The 19,644-nt window shown below is 47.0% G+C and overlaps 2 protein-coding genes across 13 annotated transcripts in view; both read right to left on the bottom strand.

Moving 5' to 3' along the window:
• Positions 1-1,382: 1,382 nt before the first annotated feature.
• On the bottom strand, positions 1,383-12,187 carry VPS33A (VPS33A core subunit of CORVET and HOPS complexes). Its single transcript, XM_006257974.4, has 13 exons — positions 12,059-12,187; positions 11,883-11,948; positions 11,684-11,811; positions 11,133-11,322; positions 9,245-9,361; positions 8,077-8,251; positions 6,997-7,190; positions 4,147-4,273; positions 3,866-3,933; positions 3,146-3,283; positions 2,397-2,534; positions 2,067-2,235; positions 1,383-1,827 (listed from the first exon to the last, which is right to left on the bottom strand). The coding sequence occupies exons 1-13, from the start codon at positions 12,158-12,160 to the stop codon at positions 1,634-1,636; spliced, it is 1,806 nt and encodes a 601-aa protein (XP_006258036.1). The 5' UTR covers positions 12,161-12,187; the 3' UTR covers positions 1,383-1,633.
• Positions 12,188-12,517: 330 nt separating this feature from the next.
• The window catches only part of CLIP1 (CAP-Gly domain containing linker protein 1), an 89,702-nt gene continuing 82,575 nt past the window's right edge, over positions 12,518-19,644 (bottom strand). For all 12 annotated transcript variants that reach the window (XM_059713347.1, XM_059713349.1, XM_059713350.1 and 9 more), the window contains 5 exons: positions 18,750-18,867; positions 18,104-18,263; positions 16,960-17,009; positions 14,841-14,965; positions 12,518-14,312 (listed from right to left, as the gene is read on the bottom strand). In XM_059713347.1, coding sequence (XP_059569330.1) covers positions 14,090-14,312; positions 14,841-14,965; positions 16,960-17,009; positions 18,104-18,263; positions 18,750-18,867 — 676 coding nt within the window. In that variant the 3' untranslated portion in view covers positions 12,518-14,089. The remainder of the gene's footprint in view (positions 14,313-14,840; positions 14,966-16,959; positions 17,010-18,103; positions 18,264-18,749; positions 18,868-19,644) is intronic.

Raw genomic sequence — 19,644 nt, forward strand, 5'->3', positions numbered from 1 at the left:
TGCCTTAAACTCCCAGCACCGGGCCCTGCCTGTTGTGTGCGAGCGTGCTCTGCCCTGCCTGGCTGTAGCCCCACTGCCCAGTGGTGTCCAGCACCTGGGAGCAGGGCACACTCGCTGCACTGCAGTTTAGTTCAGAGCTGCTTCCGCCTTCTCCTCCCCATCTAGCCTTGTAGTAAGAGGCAACGCGCTGCCTTTTACCTCCCCCAGCCAATTTTTCTCCTTGTGTTTTCCCAGGCAGCAAAGAGCAGCGGGGGTTTGGGCAGTAATGAGATGACAATGGGGAAGGCCTAAGTGCTTTTTCTTATTGGCAAGCACAGTGTAAGGGGCCTGTGTACCCAGGACCAAGAGGCAAATAGAAAAACTACACCAGCTGCCCCAGTCCTATGAAAGGCTGAGACAGCAGCAGAGGCAGGAAGGAGTGAGGCAGTGTCCGAAGAGCCAGTTATCCTGGGAGCAGCGGGTACTCGGAGTACACAGGAGCCTGGGCAGGATGGTAGTGCTTCTCCCTTCCCCATACCACTAGGGGAATCCAGCCAGCAGCAAAGGCGTGACACAGGTGGCCAGCCCCAGCTGGATCTGCTGAGGCTGCAAGACGGGGATCCTAGAGGCAGAGGCCTGGCACTTCCCCTGGGCTGGAAGCTGTGTAGCACTACGAGAGATAAGGGGCTCTTGCTGCCAGTGAGTTCTTCCAAATGGTGTGTGCATGCACACAAAGAAAGAGGCTACACTTTCAAATTCCCTTTTAGTACCAGCTGTGGCCTATTCTTAGAACAAGGCCACTCCAGCTCTCCAGTTTCCTGCTGCCAGCACTGGTCTCTGCAGTTTGCACAGGAGAGCTTGAAGGGGGCTGCAGCCTGATACCACCAGGGTGGACCAGGGGTGAGGAGGGCTGGTAGAGCTGAGGGCCAAGACGGCGAAGGAGCCTGCGGTGCAGTGTGAGGAGCAGCAGCAACAGGCTATCCCTGAGCAGCAACCCAACAGGCCCTGGCTTCAGCACAACTGTTCCTACAGCTGCAACAATGCTTCCAGCTGCTGGCACACTGCACCTTGGGGGCTTTACAGTTGCCAAAAGTTACCCTGCCTGGCAGTCAGCCCCTGCAGCGCCCTTGGAAGGCACTTACCTGTGAATAAAGCTTCAAAAGCAGCAGGCATCAATGCAGGCAAGAGGGTGCAAGCAAGGCTGACAGATGAACTTGGAGAGAGAACAGGCGAGTGAGATTAGCCTGTGGGAGGCTCCCAGGGGAGAGGGTAGAAGCTGCATTGCTTCAGCCATGTAGCAGGACGCTGCAGGGCTGTTCTGCTGCCTACAGCAGCAGGAGGGGACAGACCAGCAACTAGCACCTTCCCTCCACCTAGCTCCAAGACCACCAGATGCATACCAGTTGCTTTAGTCACCATTTATTTCCTCTCCAGCTGCTTGTGGCTTAGGTGGTAGTTCTCTGTACAGCAAGAACAAAACAGGAAATGCAGGGAGGGAAGTGCAACCATGACATCTGCTAGCCCAGAAAGGACAGTCCCCACTCACAATCCGTTCTCCAGCTACCGCTTCTTCTCTTGGCCTTTTCACATCCAGCTGTGACGGCCAAAGACAGTCACGTCCCAGGCAGCCTTGGAAGGTGCTAGTGCTCAGGTCTTAGAAAGGGGCTGGCTCCAGCTTCTCCATGAGGGATTTGATCCAGCATGTCCCGTTGATTAACTTGGTGGTGGCGATGACGTACTCTGTGCCTCCATCTTCCATCTGGGACAGGAACCTCAGTGCTGCAATCTCTGCATAGGTCACGCCTCCCAGGAAGAAGACCAGAGTGACGCGGTTCTCCCCATGCTGACCTGCACGTAGAGGGGTTTGCAGTGTGTCAGTCAGCTGCGTGAAAAATGGGGGCAAGGGGGAGGGGTTGCAGAGAAGCAGTGCTAGTGGGAAGGGGCTAACCCAGGCCTGGGGCCCATACTGCACTGCCCCCTCCACTCCGCAACTTGCCCATCTGTAATGGGGTGACTACAGTGAGCACCCTGGAAAAGCTACGCCTGCTTATTCCAAAAGAGAAAAGCTGCCAGATACAAGCTCTTACGTTTTTTTTGCAGGCCCGTGGGGAGTTGCTGCCTCTCTTCGAAGTGGGGGCCTGGGAGCATCTTCAGAACCTCTTCTATGCTACGCCAGCCTGGGCGTGCGAGCAGCTGGGCCAGACGCACGCTTAACGGAGCATAACCGCTGTACACGTAGGAGATGTCATTGGGATTCTGGGGAAGGAGAAGGAAGAGAGGGGAGCGTGAGTGCAAGTCAACAAGTTTATCAAAGTCATGCAAGTACAAGACAACCCCTACACACACACACACCTGCTGTTGTGCACGGGTCGGCATGTTCAGGGCTGACCAGTCAGACAATAAAATACTCAGTTTACCTGTTCGTTAACATCATCCATCCACAGCCGCAAGGTTTTTCTGATGGTTGGGTAGTTGTTTCTCCCACTTGTCTGAGGTTTTAAGAGTCCAGCCTTTTCCAGGTTGTTTAAAGTCAATATATGTTCGTAGCCGTAAGTCTGTAACACGAAGAGGCAGTACCAGTCAATATATATGCAGAGGTGAAGCCAGGTGATTTTTACACCAGCTCCTTCAAAGGAAATGAGCAGTTGGGTGTTCTGAAGTTCTCAGAGCCCTCACCAAGGTTTCCTAAGTGACATGCTTTAAACAAAACATTCAATAAAACAGTTCTGGCAATTTGTTAAGACTGGGTGATGCTACTTAGTGTGCAGAACTGAAATACATGCTCACAACTACCTACCTTTTGGCAGAAGGCAAAAACTGCAGATAGACAATAGACTAGAACATGAGAAAGTGATACCTGGTTGCAATAAAAGGAAGCAGTGAGCTATTTTGATTTAAAATGTCCCTCAGGGAATAAATTACTGGCTGTAAAACTTCCCGCCTGCACTCACTCAGATACTAAACAATAGTGTAAAAACAGACAGGCATGGATGCTTTCATCCTGTCAAGATTTACAAATGGTGCTTAACTTGCACACATTAATAGTCCCAAAGAAATCCCCAGGATCACACACATGAAGAGGTGCAAGGGGTGCAGCTGCCTAGCACTGAGGCTTTAATGTGGCTTTGCACTGTGATTTATTGACTCTGAATAACGACAGCCTGACCTGGATAATCTCTCTCTTATAGTGGTCCAACACCTTCTGCTTGAGCCCGCTGTTACATACTGACTGCAGGCAAACGAGCCGTAGTATCTTGATCAATGGATGTTTTTGAGCGATGCAGTCTTCAACGTAATTGTTAACCTATAAAACAAATGAGCAAGCTGTCAGCCAGGCTCCCTCTGAGAATTTAATGCACCTGAAAAAACCTCTTAGAGCTACGAGTAAAATGAAGGGGGATGCTTTCATCTCCACGTCAGGCACTAAAGAGCAACAGAACAGAGGTCGCAGTGGCAGTGTAGGCAGCATAGATATTTGCGTTAAGAGCCCAGGTTCCATGTCACAAGCAGTAGTGACTCCATGGTCAAGGCTTGGGTCATATTTGACAGGCTGGAAGCAGTTTGCCAGAACTCAGACTAGCCTCACCCTCACACCATCCATAGATCACTGTTCAAGGCAAAGTGCGGGTCTTTGCACGTCTTTCAGGAGAGCCAAGGCTCATACTGACAACCACAGCTCCCCGGCCCTCACAGGAAGTATGCTCAGCACCGTGCATCCCCTCTCCAGAATGCACCAGGCAACCCTGCAGACAAAGCTCCCAGAACTCTAGCACTGAAAGGCAGTCAGCCTCTGCTCAGCCTTTTCTCTTTTAAAAAGAAGTACCCAGCCTTTTAGCAAGGGGTCATAGAAGTCTGTATCTGCAACAGAATTAGCCTTGCAACTCACCTTGTCTGTGTCTATTCCTGACATAAACTCTTGTTCCACTGTTAAATTATCAAAGAAATCTTCTGATGCTATGATGGAAAGGAAATCAATACATTAGCACATCAGTACTTAAAAATAACAGCCAGTTCATTTTCAGTGTTAAATGCCTTCAGTAATTCTAGCTTTAGGTACACATACACAAATTTGGCACTCAACAGTGGAGTGAATTAAAGTGCATCTCTCCCCAACAAAAGGTGCAACACAAAACCAGCTGTAGAGGGAAGACTTAGAAATTCACTCACTAGTAATGTCTTTGATTAGCTCTGCAATTGAGGTATGGTTTGCCAGAGAACTCCTTGCTGCCTGCATGTGGGGCAGCTGCGAGACAAACTGTTTAATCTCTCCAACTGTTTTCGCATGGTGCCTCTCCTAAGGAAACACAGCGGTTACAGCTTAGACAGCAGCACCCATCACATCACTTAATCAACAGCAGACTTTTGGGCAGAAGTTAGTGCTTTGTGTAAGCACAAGTGAAAGACATGAGCTTCGTTGCACGGTTTGATTTCCTTGTGTAGTATCAGTAATATCTGATCACTGGACAGACGGTCTGCATTGGCACTGACTGAAATAATGCTCCTGCTCCCCGTCAACTGATAACGCCATCTCCTACTGCAGCAGAAAATACTCAGACATGGCCCTGGAATAAATTTTCTCTACATATGGAGGCTGCCCCTCCTGCTGCAATTTGTATCTGGACTCTACCCTACTGTGCAGTCCAGCCAGGGACCAAAGAGAGTATAATTAATGTATTAAGGCAGACAACTGCCCTCTGAAGCTGGCAGGTATTAATTACTATACTTCTTCAGGAGTACAGAAACCATGGCTGGGCTGTAGCTAGACTAACCTTGTCCCAAGGACTTAACATACAGGAGATATCAACCAAGTGGATAAAATACTGGCCCACGTGACAGATGTTATGTAAAGTTCCTGTCTGTAGTGCTGTCACATATGACAGGAATCTTTGCAGAAAGCAGAGGACTAGGGAGATGGAAAGGTATCTCAGTGCTCTCTCTCCCTGCTTTGTTCTGGTCCAGAACAGAAGTGGGAAACAATTCCAGCCTCGGAGGAAATAAGAGCAGAGAAGAAATTCAGAATTTAAGAACTCCCATTACAGAGCAGGGTCAGATGGAATAACAGAGGCAGGCATCAGGGCTAGAGCAGGGAGGTGTCGGAAACATGGGAGGCGGGGGGCCTTCACATCTGCCTGCCTCTAAGCCTGTCAGTCCTGGTCGTTTCCTCACCCACAAACAGAGGTACCACCTCGCTCTCCGCAGAGGTGCGGTGGGGCCCAGCAAGCCCTTTGTAGAACATCAACCCCCAGCTGAAAACTCGGCCGGACTCGGGGCCGTTCGCCTCCATTTGAGCTGCTGCGCTCTGGTGCTGAGTAACACACGCAGAGAAGGGGCTGCCCCCAAACCACTCCTCAAGCTGCCAGCTCACCTGCAACACTTCCAGGTCTGCCCCTGGTTCTGTCATATGCTATCTGCACAGGATCAAGACAAAAGGCAGATACAGCCTCTTGTGCCAGAAGAATCCAGAAGTTTGCATGTCGCCCCCCTGGACTACCCACATCTTTTTTAATTTAAATTTGCAACAAGCTTCCTTACAAATAAACTTGACTAAGTGAGAATGATCTACACGGGCATGTGTAGGCAGGCAAGTGCTAATGAAGTCTGCCATTTAAAAAGTTCTCTGCTGCCAACGTGCTGCTGTTTCATTATCACCCATTACATCTGAATCTCTCACATCTCTTCCGTCCCCTTCCAGTGTGAAGTACTCTAAACTCTGGGAGCTTCCAGCACTAATGCCCCAGTAAACAGCTATTGCTACAAATTCAAATTCAAGTGCGCTCCAGAATTTGATACACAGTACACCTACTTTGTCTTAAGGCTGGCAGAAGGCGAAGCCAAATACTACAGGAGTTAACGTGAGGCTGTGCAGCAAAGCCCTTAATAGCTGAGAAATGTGGGAGCATTCCTTCAGAGTAGAGCTGTCACAGCACACCAGATCACACGGCTCTGGGAGCCACAAGTCTACTCTTTCAATCACACTTTTTCTGAGGGTGCACTGTGGTAAACCGTGTGTCCATGCCTGAAGGTAACACCTACACTGCAAGTCCTGCCTGCCACAGAACTGCTTTCACATTTCTTGGCTGCTCAGTGCCCGATGTCACTGCATGAATGCAACTTTCAGCCACTGCATTTCCCAGGAAGGGCTGCCAGCTCCTCTCTCCAAGGGGTCCCAGTTGACAAAGGTCAACAGGAGTCTTTCGATGTCTGCAGTAAGTCCTACACCCAGCTGAAAAGGTCACCAGCATCTTTTAGTTCTGCAGGCTGAAGGACAATCCCTACATGCGACTATGCATAGGGGCTGTGACAGCACCTGGAGCCTCTAGGCAGGGTCCCAGCCTGCCAGGCCCTGTGTACACCCAACACCATGACAAACCTGTGCTGAGTCTGCAGTTCGAGAGGCAGGCCCCGCAGCCCGGTTGCCTCCCTGCTCTTCTGGCTCCACATTCCTCAAACTGCCAGTTCTGGTGCTTACAATTTCCAGGAAGGCCAGGCCAGTACTCAGGCAGGAGCCCAGTGCACCGTGCTCTGCCACACACCCTGGATAAGTCACTTGGGGCAAAAACCCAATACTGCTGACACAAGCATTTTGTCCTTCAAGTCTGTGCTTGAGCTCCCAACAGTAAGAGGGACCTAAGGTGCTCCAGCACTGTGCGAAGGGAGCCAGGCACATGCCCTAACTGTGCTAGTTTAAGATACTCTCAGCCTCATTTAGACTGTAAGCCCTAGACCAGGCTTTCCCCCTCTTGCTTCTACAAAGCACCTTCCAAGGCATTAACAAGGCTTTAATTCAGGGTAGGCCCTCTACAGCCTCTTAAAATAGGGTTTTCATTTGAGTCCCTCAAACACCCGCAGGCTGAGCAACACAATATGGATCCCACCCACTCAGTTTTCTATGAACGGGCAGCTGAGGAAGAAAAGGCCAAGCCTGCATTAGAGCAGCCACACGCAGCAGCAGCAAGGTTCAGAATAGACTCACGGGCTGACTGCAGATCCAGACAGCCTCCCGCCTACGGCACCTACCTCAAAGGCTGCAGATATGACCTTGGCCTTCTTGCTCAGCACCGAGCCCACAGCGTTGAAGTTCTTGTCCCGGATTTCGGCGTACAGCTCCTCGGCAGAGTTCAGCTGCAGCTTCTTAGGTTCCGTGGGGAGATCCTTGCCACCCTCTCCCTGCTTCTTAGGGGCAAATTTCTCAGGAGGGAGTTTCACATAAGCTATTGATATCAGGAAACAACAATGATGGACACTTCATATGCCTGACTGACATAATCCCAAGAGTTATGACAAACCGCTACACACAAAGCTTTCCTCAGGCAAAAATGCAGCTCTCCACACAGGACTTAAGAGTAAATGGTTACTGCACAACTTGAAAGAAGTATTCTTGGCAGGGATGAACTGATTCTCTCTAGATCAAAAGGGGAAAATCCCTCCTAGTCCGGTAGAAACCACACACAGATAGAGGGCACTTGAGATGCTTGCCAAGGTGGTGGCTCACTCCTGGGTAGGTGAAAAGAAGCATCCTACACACTCATCAGTGCAGCATGAGGAAGTTACAGGTACTACCGGCTTCTGGCCTAGGGAGCTAAGGGGACACATCCCGAGTCATTTGACAAATGATGGGCAGGGGCAGAGGGTGGAAGGTCTACTGTGAGGAACAGTGAGGGAAAGAGTGGTTTATATACATTTCCTACTCCAATGAGAAGCACACTGGGACTGCTAAAGCCAGCACACAGACTCGCACCTCGTAAAAGGCAGGGGTTCAATTAGTCTTCATGAGAAGCAGGATCTAAACCAAAGTTTCTAGTTACTTCAGGCAGACAAGGTTCTTTGGGTGAATCTGGTATCTTTTATTAGACCAACTTAAATAGTTGGAAAACAATTATTAAGCAACCTTCGGGTTCAAAAACCCTTCGTCAGGCTAAGGAAGTTTCAGCAGTTGGTGTGTGCTAAGCCAGCCCTTCTCTAGTGAGATTTTCCTCACCCCCATCTCAAACTCATCTGGAACAAAATTCCCTTTGGCACACTGCCACTTCTCCCAGCTCTCAGTTTCACCCTATCCCCAAACCCACAGGGGCTCCCTCTAGGTTTGTCAGTACTTACTGTTCTGAATTCCATAAATTTCGTCAATAAGCCCTTCATACGTAAGCTGAGTAGCCAGCGGCGTCAACAGATCGACGTTGCGGTCCAGCAACAAGAGGGTATCAAAGACCGGAAATATTGAGTTCTGGCTTCCAGGGAACTCTCTCTTCATCCTGATCATCATATTAGCCACATGCTGAAACAAAATGTTCCTTGGTCATCGGGGGTGCTATGGTGACTAGATACACCCACATATCTTAAGAAGTAGGGCTAGTGGGGACCTTCTGAGGTCACCTGCTTCAACCCCCTTTTCAAGACAGGTTCATCCCTATCCAAACCATCCTGCATGCGTTTGTTTAATCTAATAGGATTGCACAGAGAGTAAATGGCAGGAATGGCAAGTTGCAGCTCTGTTACAACAGGAGGCAGAGACAGGAAGATGCAAACCAAGCCACCCTACGCTAGCTCTTGCTGGTTCAGACTAGTGAAATAGTGACTACACTTGTAACCCTCTCCCCTGCCCCCCCTGCTTGAACATGGGAAGTTCAGAGGAGATGAACAAAAAAAAGATCAGGCTAAAGGGACTGTCTTACAGCCAGAGACCCAAAGTAGGAGATGCATTCAACTTTGGTTGAATAATGGGTAAGGATCAAGGCAAAGGTGGTCTCATATGAGGGCAAAAGGATACTAGGGAAAATTTACATCAAACGCAAGGGAAACTTCCTGACAGCAAGATCTGTTTCTCTGCAGTCTCCTAGAGGAAGCCAAGAAACCCAGTTACTTGAGATATTTGTGAATGGACAATGCTCTCTACAACCACTGGCCAAACCCCCTTCCCCCAGCTCTCCTAGATGTTAAAACAATCATGGAACAAAAACTTTCACTGGCTGAATCCCTCTGAAATATATGAGAAGAGGTGTTAAACTCAGCAGTCAGCTGACATTTTATAGAGTAGATAATTATTGGGAGAATTTAAAAAAAATGTAGTTAACACTCACAAAGCTCCTTATACTGCTCAGAGGAATAAAATCCTCAGCAGGAGGCTGAGTGAGAATTATTTCATTTGACAGGAGCAAACTGCAGCTTATGATTAAGAGCGTCAGTGAACCATGTGCACACTAACGACAGCTACACGAGCATGGGAGGGATTTAGCAACTAAGACACGGAGCAGGATGGAGTTGGATTTACCCTTGCACACTCGCCCTTCCCAAAGATCTGTGGGATTGTCCCATAAAGCGCCTGCAGGGTCATCAGGCCCTTGGCTGCGTGGTACAGACTTGTCTGGTCACTCTCCAAATAGCATTCCTGAATGACAAGGAAAGGAAGGTTAAGAAACAGGCCATTTCAGAGGCACCATCACCGCAGCGGTACAGCAGACTGAATCAGATGGGCTCAAGGGATTGTTAAAAGGACTCAGATTCTCCCACCTCTTTAAACCTTGGGATGAGCAATCCTCAACACACCTACAGGTTTGGTGGCACCAAACTGACCAGCACCACAAATGAAAGGGACCTGAGGGTAATAGTAGACCACAGTATGAATATGAGCCAGCAGTGCGATGCTGTAGCCAGTAGGGCAAATAATACTCTGGCATGCATCAATGAGTGCATCTCCAGCAAAACCAGGAAGGCGATTCTTCTGCTCTACTCAGCACTGGTGAGACCACAGCTGGAGTACTGCATCCAGTTCTCAGCACTGCACTTTAACATGGACAAGCTTGAGAGAGTCCAAAGAAGAGCCACCCGTATGATCACAGTCTTAAAAGGCAAGCCATACGAGGAAAGGCTGAGGGATCTGGGACTCTTCAGCCTGAGGAAAAGGCAGCTGAGAGGGGACCAGGTAGCAGCTTACTGTGACACTAGGGGAGTACATCAAGGGCTCGGTGAGCAACTGTTCACCAGGGCACCCAAGGGGAAAAACTAGGAGTAATGGCCACAAACTCCTGGAAGATCGATTCAGGCTCAACATTAGGAAAAACTTCTTCACAGTCAGGGTGTCCAGACTGTGGGATAAGCTCCCTCCAGAGGTGGTGCAATCACCTACCCTGGAAATCTTCAAGAGGAGACTAGACAGTCAGGTGACTCCCAGTTATCTTTCCTGCTTGGTGCAGGGGGCTGGACCCGGTGATCTTCCGAGGTCCCTTCCGGCCTTACAATCTATGAAACCTGGCTCAAGTCAACACTAACTCAGAGCTGTTACTAACTAGCCAGTTGCTCAGCTTGCCTGAGGACACAAGCTGGCAGAGGAAGTTTCCTTTTGATGGAGGTTTATGCTCCCTGGCCATCTGTGTTCTGCGATTAACAGGACAGCCATCTCCTGCGATGCAAACTGTGGACCCTTTTCTGCGCCGAACTCAAAACACAGAGCCAGTGCAGGTTGCAGCTGCACCACACACATGCCCCCAGTGCACAAAAGTCAACTTTTAAAGGGAAATGTGAGATGAATCCCGCTGCCTTCCCCACAAAGGGGGAGGGACATGCTCACACGGAGCAGAGGAGGAGGAAGCTTGTAATGGGTGCAGTGATTAGATTTTTATTTCTGGGAAACGGCTTCCTCTTGCACATCCACAGCACAAGTGCTAAAGCAACACAGCTTTACTGCTCATGCATCTCAGGTGAAAGGGGAACCCACCGAGTCATACCCAGCACAACTCTACACACAGGGGGGCTCTTCTTGCTAACGCGTTAAGCCTGAACGCACGATCTGAGCAATTCGTTTCTGTTCAGAAACACTTATCTGATGAAACTTGTTACTTTATACTTTTCCAATCCACCATGCCGCTCTCTGCATACTGTCACAGCATAGCATTGCTGGGAAGCCACTTCCTCCCTCTCTTTCCAGTGGCCAGTTACAGAACACGTCACCAAGTAATACATGCTTCCGAGCTCTGTCATGCTCCGACATCCTCTGTGCTGCTCGGGCAATTCAATTCAACAAGCCTGTAAGCGGAGATGGCGAGAGGAAGCCTAGAGGTGGCGAGAGGAAGCCTACAGCAGGTTTGTGGCACCGAGCGTTCAGTCCAGCGGTTCCTGCAGTGCAAAGTATCTTTTTCTCATGGGGAGAAATAAGCATTTACCTTGAAGGCGCTCTCCGACTCCATAGACAACAGGTCTCCATCGAACGGGATGAGGTCCAGACTGTACTGCTCCTTGTGGATGAAGGACCCCAGAACACCCTGGTCCTTCAGCCACTGCTCGCACAGCAGGCTGCGACGGGGCACGAACAGGATGTGGAAGTCCCTCTGCGGCGACCGGCCTCGGTCTTCGCTGGAAGAAAGTCACTGCGGCGAGTTACGGGAACGAGCACAGCGACAGCGACACGGGCTGCGGTCGCTCGCAGCACCTGAGCGAAGGGGCGCCGACTTCTAGGGAAGCAAACGCCACCTACGACAGAGCTCCTGCTCGTGGGCTGTGGCTACCTAACGTTTCCCAGCGCTTACCGCCTGCAAAAAGGTAACGGTCTACGGGGCGCACGTCCCCGACTCCGATCCTGGCCGTGGATTTGTTACCAAAACAGCCGAAACGCACCTAACTCGGGGCGTCCAGCGCCGAAGCTGGGTGTAAACCAGAAGGGGCGGAAAGCGGGAGGGATTCATTCGCTCCTTGGAGCCTTCGGAGCAAGCGTTACCTGAGTATATTTTCAGTGATGATATCCATGAGCTCTAGCTTGGGCCGGACAAAGAAAATAATGTTCTTGACGTCGGCTGCGGGCAGGCGGCCGGGCTTGAGGGTGAACATCTTCTCCACCTCGTGTTCCTGCGGGGACACGACGCGCTGAGCAGCCGCTGCCGCCCGCCCCTGTCCCTCCCGCATCATCCCGCCTTTACCTTGAGCAGCGAGTACTGCGCGATGAGGCCGAAGGGCCCGGTGAGGTACTCGTCCCACACGATGGCCTGGGGGGGGGGGGGGGAGGGGAGAGAGGAGAGGAGCTGTGTGAAGGGCAGGGCAGGCAGGAGGCGCCGCCCGTGAGGAAGGGAAGGGAGGGGAGGGGAGCGGCGCCCACCTTGGATCCCGCGCACTTGTCGAGGAACTCGCGCAGCTCGCGCCGCCCGGCCTCCCGCAGCGCCGTCAGGTTGACGCGGCCCGAGCTGAGGTGCGCCGCCATGGCTGCCGCTCACGTGACCCGCCGCCCGTCACGTGAGGGCGCCGGGCCACGTGACGCCCGCACTGCCCCTGCGCATGCGCGCCGGAGTCGCGGGCCATGCTGCTCGCCCACGTGGTCCTGCAGCCGCCCGCACAGCTGAGATGTCTTAGGCTGCAGGGGTCGGGTCAGCATCCCGCTATGGTGTCCTTTGCTGCCCGTTCACGCGGGAGCTGGACACCAACCAGCAGCCCTTCAAGCACTAACTTCAGGGCTCTGCACAGGTGGCTGGTGTAAAGTTTATTGCGTGATGCATGTAAGGAGTGGCCGGAGCCTGAGCTGCCAGGGGGGAGAAAGGAGGAAAGGAGGCAGGCGACACAGTAATGACAATAAACATTTATTCAGGAAGGTACGGGACATGCCGTTCTTCCCGTGAATACTGATGCCCTGCGTTCGTTCCTGTTGTTACTATAATACATTCGTTGCCCCGGATTTAAAATGACTACAGCAGGTTTACTTTATACTCATAGGCCAAATACGCAGTTGATCATTTCCAGAAAAAAAAAAAAAATACATCAAAGGCATATATATACAGTTGTAGAAGAGTCAATCCCAGATCTATGGTACAGGTAGCAAGGAAGATACAGTACAATTTGTTCTTTTTTACATACACTAGAAGACATTCAAAAGAGAAGATTTAAACCAAACAATCAGTGGTTTAAAGCCACTTTGTTCCACGCTTGCTCGTGTTTGAATCGCACCTTACTAGCAGTAGCCCCCCCCCACCCCGAAACAAAACGTTAGCTCTCCATGTAGTGAGGTACCTGAACATAATAAGCATGACTAGCCAGAGCGTATCACTATTCCATCAAGTTAGATTTCTTCACCCCTTGTTTTTGGTTATAACAAAATCCACAACTGGTAATTTTCCATGATACATTCATCTGAAAATAAAACAAAAACTGATCCTGAAATAACCTGTTTTTGAGATGGACTTGACTGAAAACCTGCTATTAGAAGAAGGCAAAATTACTGGAGAGATTCTCACAAAAAAAAACTCTCTCTCAATACTGAGGTGGTTTGGTTTACTTGTTGACTTCCAAGTAAAGCAATGCAGTCACGCTGTAATGTTTGTCCCATAAACAGGTCGCGTGAGGAATTGAATACAATTTAAAAATGTGAAAGAAGACACTTTTTTCCAAAATATAAATTTTAATATATATTTATGTATATACACACACACACACAGTATAGAGCAGAAATAATGCAAAAAAGGGACGTCACACAAACTGCAGTAAGTGTGCACAGCATAGTTTTCTAATAAATCCCCACAGTAGCTTATGTTTTCTTACCTGTCTCATGATTTTAAGTCTCACACTGTAACCAAACTGAAATCAAGGCACTACTGATAGGTAGTGCAGAGCTCGTGTTCTTTGATCAAGAGCACAGTAAAATAGTTAATGAGCAGATGAAAAATAAAGATGAAACATTTCTCAACTCATTCCAGTGTCAAAAGCTTAAAAATCTAAATGTACAAATGCAGCCTTAAAATGTTTTAGTGCAAATATCAAAATTAACAGCATAATTTTAAGGTATTTAAATAAGCTTTACCATACTATAGTGCTTTGCTCCTATACCTTTTTCCCATAGGATAATGTAACAGTGTAGGGGACGTTTCTTTTTATAGATGGGACAAAACCAAAAGTTGGGAAATAAATGGCAAAAAGTCATCTATTAAATTATTTATTTATATTTCACTTTAGTTTATTATGGGGAATAATAGAGTATTTGTTAGCAGAGGATCAACATATCTATGGGTTTGGTGATTCCGGAGTAGGTGGGGGTCAAGAGCCATTGTCCCTTTTCCTGATGCCTGCGCATACAAATGCTGGTGGTGTAAAGTGTCCAATTAGTGCATACAAACGAGGTTTGCTTTCCTGGCCTTGCATTGGGTTAGAAGGTCTCATCATCATTGCAATTGGTTGTCCAGTGCCCGAACACCTCACAGATGTCACAATAGGGGCGCTCTTCTTTTCTGCTGCCATGATAAGTTGAATGGGGAGGCTCATCTGACACCTGCGCCTGAGTTGGACAGTCTTCTGTGTCGTGGAGATCAAAGCAGTCACAAATGTCACAGAAGAGGCGAGGTTTCTTCTTCGACAGGCTTTCTTCCTCGCTGTAAGATCAACATTAGCACAAGTTAGGTTGGATATTCTCTTAATATAGGGAGGGGTGAGGGGAAAAACCCAAAGGGCATCATTAGTTGTTTTGTGCTGCTTAAAAACAACAGGGTATCCTATGGACTGCAAGCAGCAGAAAGAATCAGTGCCTTTCAGAAAAAGATTGGAATTGCTGTTCCCCATGCAGTGATAACAAATTTACCTTAGTCATTGAATTGTTGCAGTTTTCATACACACAAATATAAACCCACCATTTCAAAGCCACTCATGTAAATTGGTGGAAAAAGAGAGGGGGCATGTTAGCCTGGTTTGGAGGGGGCCAGGCCCACATTTGGGTGCGAAAGCAAATGAAGGTGTACTAATATGTCCCCTTAACCTCTGTCTAGCCACCCAGGTCATGTAAGGAAGCTATGCTTGCACTGCATGCAACAAGGCTCCTCTGTTAACAGACAGGCTCAAAGCACCAATTGCTAGTGCTACCAGCAAAGCTCAACCCAAATCAATTTTCCACATAATATTTATACCTGTCATAATTATTTATCTCCTCCTCATTGCCATTGAGAGCTGCTTCAGACATTGTTTCCACCTTCAGCTTCAATTCTTCATTTTTCCTTTGAAGATCCACTATCACCGAATTCAGGAAATCAATCTGGGGTGTTTAGAACAAAAGACAGTGGGATTTAGGATTGCACGGTACAGCAAACACTAGTGAAAAGAGACTGCAACATATCAACATGCAGCACAAACATGGCATCTGAAAGCCATAGAAGAGTTGCATTTGCTTTTCACCTTTAAACAACTACAATGGCACAAGGCAAGGGCACAAGGTTGGGCATCAAGAGGGGAAGCTTACAAACCAGTAGCAGCTCACGGAGCATGCTTGAGCTGTCAGTGTAAATTCTGACTGGGGACTCAATAGTTTCCACCCAACAGTTTGAAACGAGTTGGTGGACAAGTGCCTGTAGCACAGATCATCTTCCATGTCAGCTGCTGTTGGAAGCTGTTTCAACAGGACTACACTACTAGTTCCTACCGGAAATGGGGAGCAGCATGAGGGAAGCCTAAATTACAAATGTCCATGTTGTACCTATTCTACCATATGGACAGAACATCAATTTCCAGACCAGGCTTCTCAGATTTCCAGGAAATCTGATGAAGTAAGGAAATAAATTCACTATTCATAACCCAGGGAACAATAACAAGTAGACCAGAACATGGTGTTCTGTTCTGTCCTAATATAACCCCACTTGCAGAAAAGTGAGGACTACTAAGACTGCAAACAAACTGAAGTGTTCATGTTATTTGTCTCTCTATTTCTACACACTAATGGTTCAGCAGGCCCTCCTTTAACCCTCCATTAAATGGAGCTGTACCTACTAACTATGTAACAGGCTGACAGATTAAACCTGCATCTGTTTAGTGTCCATCTATGCCCAAATGGATAAAGAGCAGAGAAAAACTGCTCAGCTACTGTTATATAAGAATTCTTTAAATGCATTTGTGGAGAAACATTAATATTCTGTTGAAATACACACACACACCACACACACTTCTCTATGATTTCTATAACAAGGTACATCATTCTTATCCAGCCCTCATGCCTCCTCTGGTCCTGCCCTCATCACTCGATGTACCATGCAGAATCACAGGTGAAAGAAGTCAGTCCCAGAACCCTCCCCTCCAGAGAGCAGAACGACACAGAGCATGCACGCTCTCTGAACAGTCTTCCAAACCAAGTCTGAGCTCTCAGACTGGACTGCAGACGTTTGATTGCGCTGTGCAGAAACACTGTATAAAGTTTTCCCCACAGCTGAAAAGAAAGTAACCAGAGTAATACCCAGCAAATTAAAATACAGCTAATAAAAAAAGCAGAGAAAGCAGAAACAAACCATATGCTGATTGGAAGAAAGTGTTGCCAGCAGCAGATGAAAGCAAGGGACATGAGGAGGGGAAAAAAAAAACAACAGAAAGAAACCAGTGATTAGTATGTTAATAATACTGTTACTTATCTAAACACACACTATATTACCAGGAAACAGACCTTCAACTAAATACACTGGAGTTTAATAAACACAACACTCTAGTTAGATAACTCGCTTCTTCAAACAGGGTGAAATGTATTCATCGTTGTGGGCACTTTTGTTGTAACCTTTTCTCCAAGGCATTTGTCCTCGTGGGTGGTAATGCAGATAGTACATTATATTAACAAAAATAGTTTGATTGCTTCTTTAAGTACAGTTATGCCTCTTTGTATAATTTGTTGCCTAAGACTTTTACTGAGTACATACCATTTATATCAGAGTAACTGCCACCCATTCCCAGTGAAATGCTGCAGGTTGATTAATAAGCAGCTAAGATGAATGCTTTCAAAAGTAGGCATCCAAGGTAGACACCTAGACACAAGTGGCCAGATTTTCTGAGATAGCAAACACCACAATTCTTCTCAGGTCAGAGGCTGAACATTAGAACTGACAAACCAATCTTCATTCCTGCTTCTCAGGGAGATTGGGGAGAAGAGGTCAAAAGAAATATCCATCTATTATAACCCTGTTTAGATAGCCATCAGCTTTGGAAAGGTCTTTAATTAACTCAAGCCCAGGCCACTACAAGTATATTAGAGAGTGTGTATTTCAGACCAAATACCTGGCTCTCCTTTGCACTTTCTTCTTGGAGTAGATTAGCAGCAGTGTCACCTTTGAAGAGAAAAGGAAGGCATTACGATTCTGCAGCCTTACCATGCAGCACTGGTTCAACACCAAAATCATACTATATTCGCTGCACTGTCCCCAGTTCTCTCATTTTGGGATATTTCTAACCACTCAACAGAAGCCCCCAGAGTTCTTGATGTGAACCTACTTTATATTTCACACTGACACCTTACACAGAAGCATGTTCAGGATTGAATATTACTTGCACAGTAATTACTTACTAAGAGGAAAGTAGTCTGGGAATGGAGGCAGAAAATGTAAAGGCCTATATAGCATCAGAAATCAGAGAGGTCTTGGCTCCCAATTCTGTGCTCAGACCAGGCCTGATTGCTTTTCAGGGAATCTGTGAAGAAGTCTGCAGGAGTCATAACAGAATTCATGAAAATACTCTTTTTCAGAGTGGGGAAAAATTATAGGGACAGGAGCTTGGTTGGAATGCTTGTATTTCAGGCAAAATTCATTTATAATCTAAGTAGGAGCAACTGGTGATAGCAGCCGACCATGTCAACAGCTTTATACTGTAGCATACCTAGGGATGGGTGAAAGAGGCACCTGCCCCAGGTAAAAAGCTAGGAGGGGTGCTGGAATCACCCCCTACCGCTGCAGGGTCTGTGCCCTGGCAGCATTGTCACACCAGGAGCTTCAAAACAGTTCCCAGCTGCAGCTGCTTTAAAGAGCAATGGAGCTGGGGTGGGAAGAGGAGGCAAAGCAGCAGCTCAGCTGGGCCTGTTTAGAAGTTTGCAGATGGGTAAAGCTGCTGCTCCCTTCCCACTCAGAACCTGCATTCCCCAAACCCCCCACCCTCCATGTGCCCGCCCCCACCTGCAGGGTTTGCCCCATGCACTAGCTTGCTTTGTTACGCCACTGGCTTTGTTCTGCATTTAGTCAGATTTTCTTTATTCAAAAAGTCTTGCACACAACACTAACAGGGTAAAGCTACATCTCTGTAGAAAGGGGTTTCGAACATATTAAGCCCCATCTTGACAGGTGGGTTTGCAGGTTACAGCAACGGTATGGACATCTTTGAGAAGACCAAAGTGGAACGTACTGATGCAGTAAGTGAACTGTCTTCGTTTTACCTGAGGAGCTAGTTACAGTTAAAGGCTGTTTCTTGTTCTCTTTGAGTTTCTGCTCCAAGTTCTTCACCTTTTCCTCAAGTTTCAACTTATCAGACTCCAGTGACTGAACTACTGACTGCAAGGTTTTTGCAGAGGCATTTTCTCCACGGAGCACTGTGATCTGCAATAATTAGAGAAAGTGTAGGGAATCTGGAGTAAAACCAAATGTAATAAAGGAAAACTGTTTGTAGCAAAAGCTAGGTTATCAGCTGTCTTTTTTTGAGGTAAACATATGACTAAAGCACAGAAATCATCAGGCATAGCACCTATGTTTGATCAAAAGAAAGTAAAGACAGAAATAGCAGCCTACACTTCAAAAACACCACACTCAAACTAGATATTTATATCCATATTTTAACAACTAAATAAGAAAGTGACCTAATTTTCAGAAGTATGTAGCACCAGTAACTTGTAAAAAAACCAATGAAAACTATGGATGCTCAGTGCCTCTTATTTGGAATGTATTTAGATACCTAAGCAAGGATGTAGAAGCTCAACTTTAGAAAAAAGTGGGGAAAAAACTGTATCTTTCACAACTCATTTCTAAAACGTTAAGAAAGGCAAAGATCCACGACAGTCTAGAGTAGCATAATTCTAAAAATGATACCTCATTTCTGAGTTTTTCCAGTTCTGCATCTTTCTCTGTGATCAAGGCACTAGTAACACTGATGGATTTTTGTAAAGAAGCTCTTTCTTCATCAATTTCCTTTTTAAATGCAGATTCTCTAAAAGAAAATCGAAGGTTCAGAAATCATCTAAAGAAACTGTTAGGTTAGGCCTGCTTAAATCAACCCAAGAACGTTACATTTTAATTTAAAGTATCAGACTAGTGTTAGAAGTTGTTCTTAAAAACAAGTTTCAGTTGTATATTTGATTGAGAGTTTACGTTTGAAAAATCATTTTGGACTGTACTACTGTGGAAACAAAACAAAAAGTTTACCTATGTAGACACATGCCAGAATCTGCATATCATCGTATCCATTTGAATTTAAAGAAACAAGTTAATAGATTTGGGAAATAAAGAATTAAAAAACCATGTTGCACAAGATGATCCACAAAAACCTAACTTCAGAGTTTTGTTACTTCTTGGAATAATTATTAATACGCAACGAAAAGTACATGCAAAGCTTATTATACAGTCATCATGCAAAGCATTGATGATGCTGGAAATATCAGCTGGTCCTCACTAATTTCAGTAACTTCATGAATTCCAGAGAGATGCTTTCAGAGGTTACTGGGCCTTGATAACTGTTATCTTAGCAGAAGGTCACTGGGAATCTGTTGTGTTGCTACATGGAAGAACACTTGAAAAATAAAACCTGAAGTGGCAAACCACAATGTTTGCAAATGCTTAGGGCATCAGAAAAGCACTCATTTTTATATTCATGTATCGAGCAAATTACTTCAAAATTAACCCAAGAGTTAGCAGGTGATGTAAATTGATACCGTGCAAGTACCAGGTTTAAAATTAACCTCATGCTGAGACGGTTTTGAAGCTCCAC

Source organism: Alligator mississippiensis, chromosome 10 (genome assembly GCF_030867095.1).
Source record: "Alligator mississippiensis isolate rAllMis1 chromosome 10, rAllMis1, whole genome shotgun sequence".
NCBI classification, from domain to species: domain Eukaryota; kingdom Metazoa; phylum Chordata; order Crocodylia; family Alligatoridae; genus Alligator; species Alligator mississippiensis.

Coding starts and splice junctions, on each gene's coding strand:
- VPS33A (XM_006257974.4), bottom strand. CDS start 12,160: ATGGCGGCGCACCTCAGCTCGGGCCGCGTCAACCTGACGGCGCTGCGG. Junction 11,812..11,882: donor CGCAGTACTCGCTGCTCAAG/GTAAAGGCGGGA, acceptor GTGTCCCCGCAG/GAACACGAGGTGGAGAAGAT. Junction 11,323..11,683: donor ATCACTGAAAATATACTCAG/GTAACGCTTGCT, acceptor ACTTTCTTCCAG/CGAAGACCGAGGCCGGTCGC.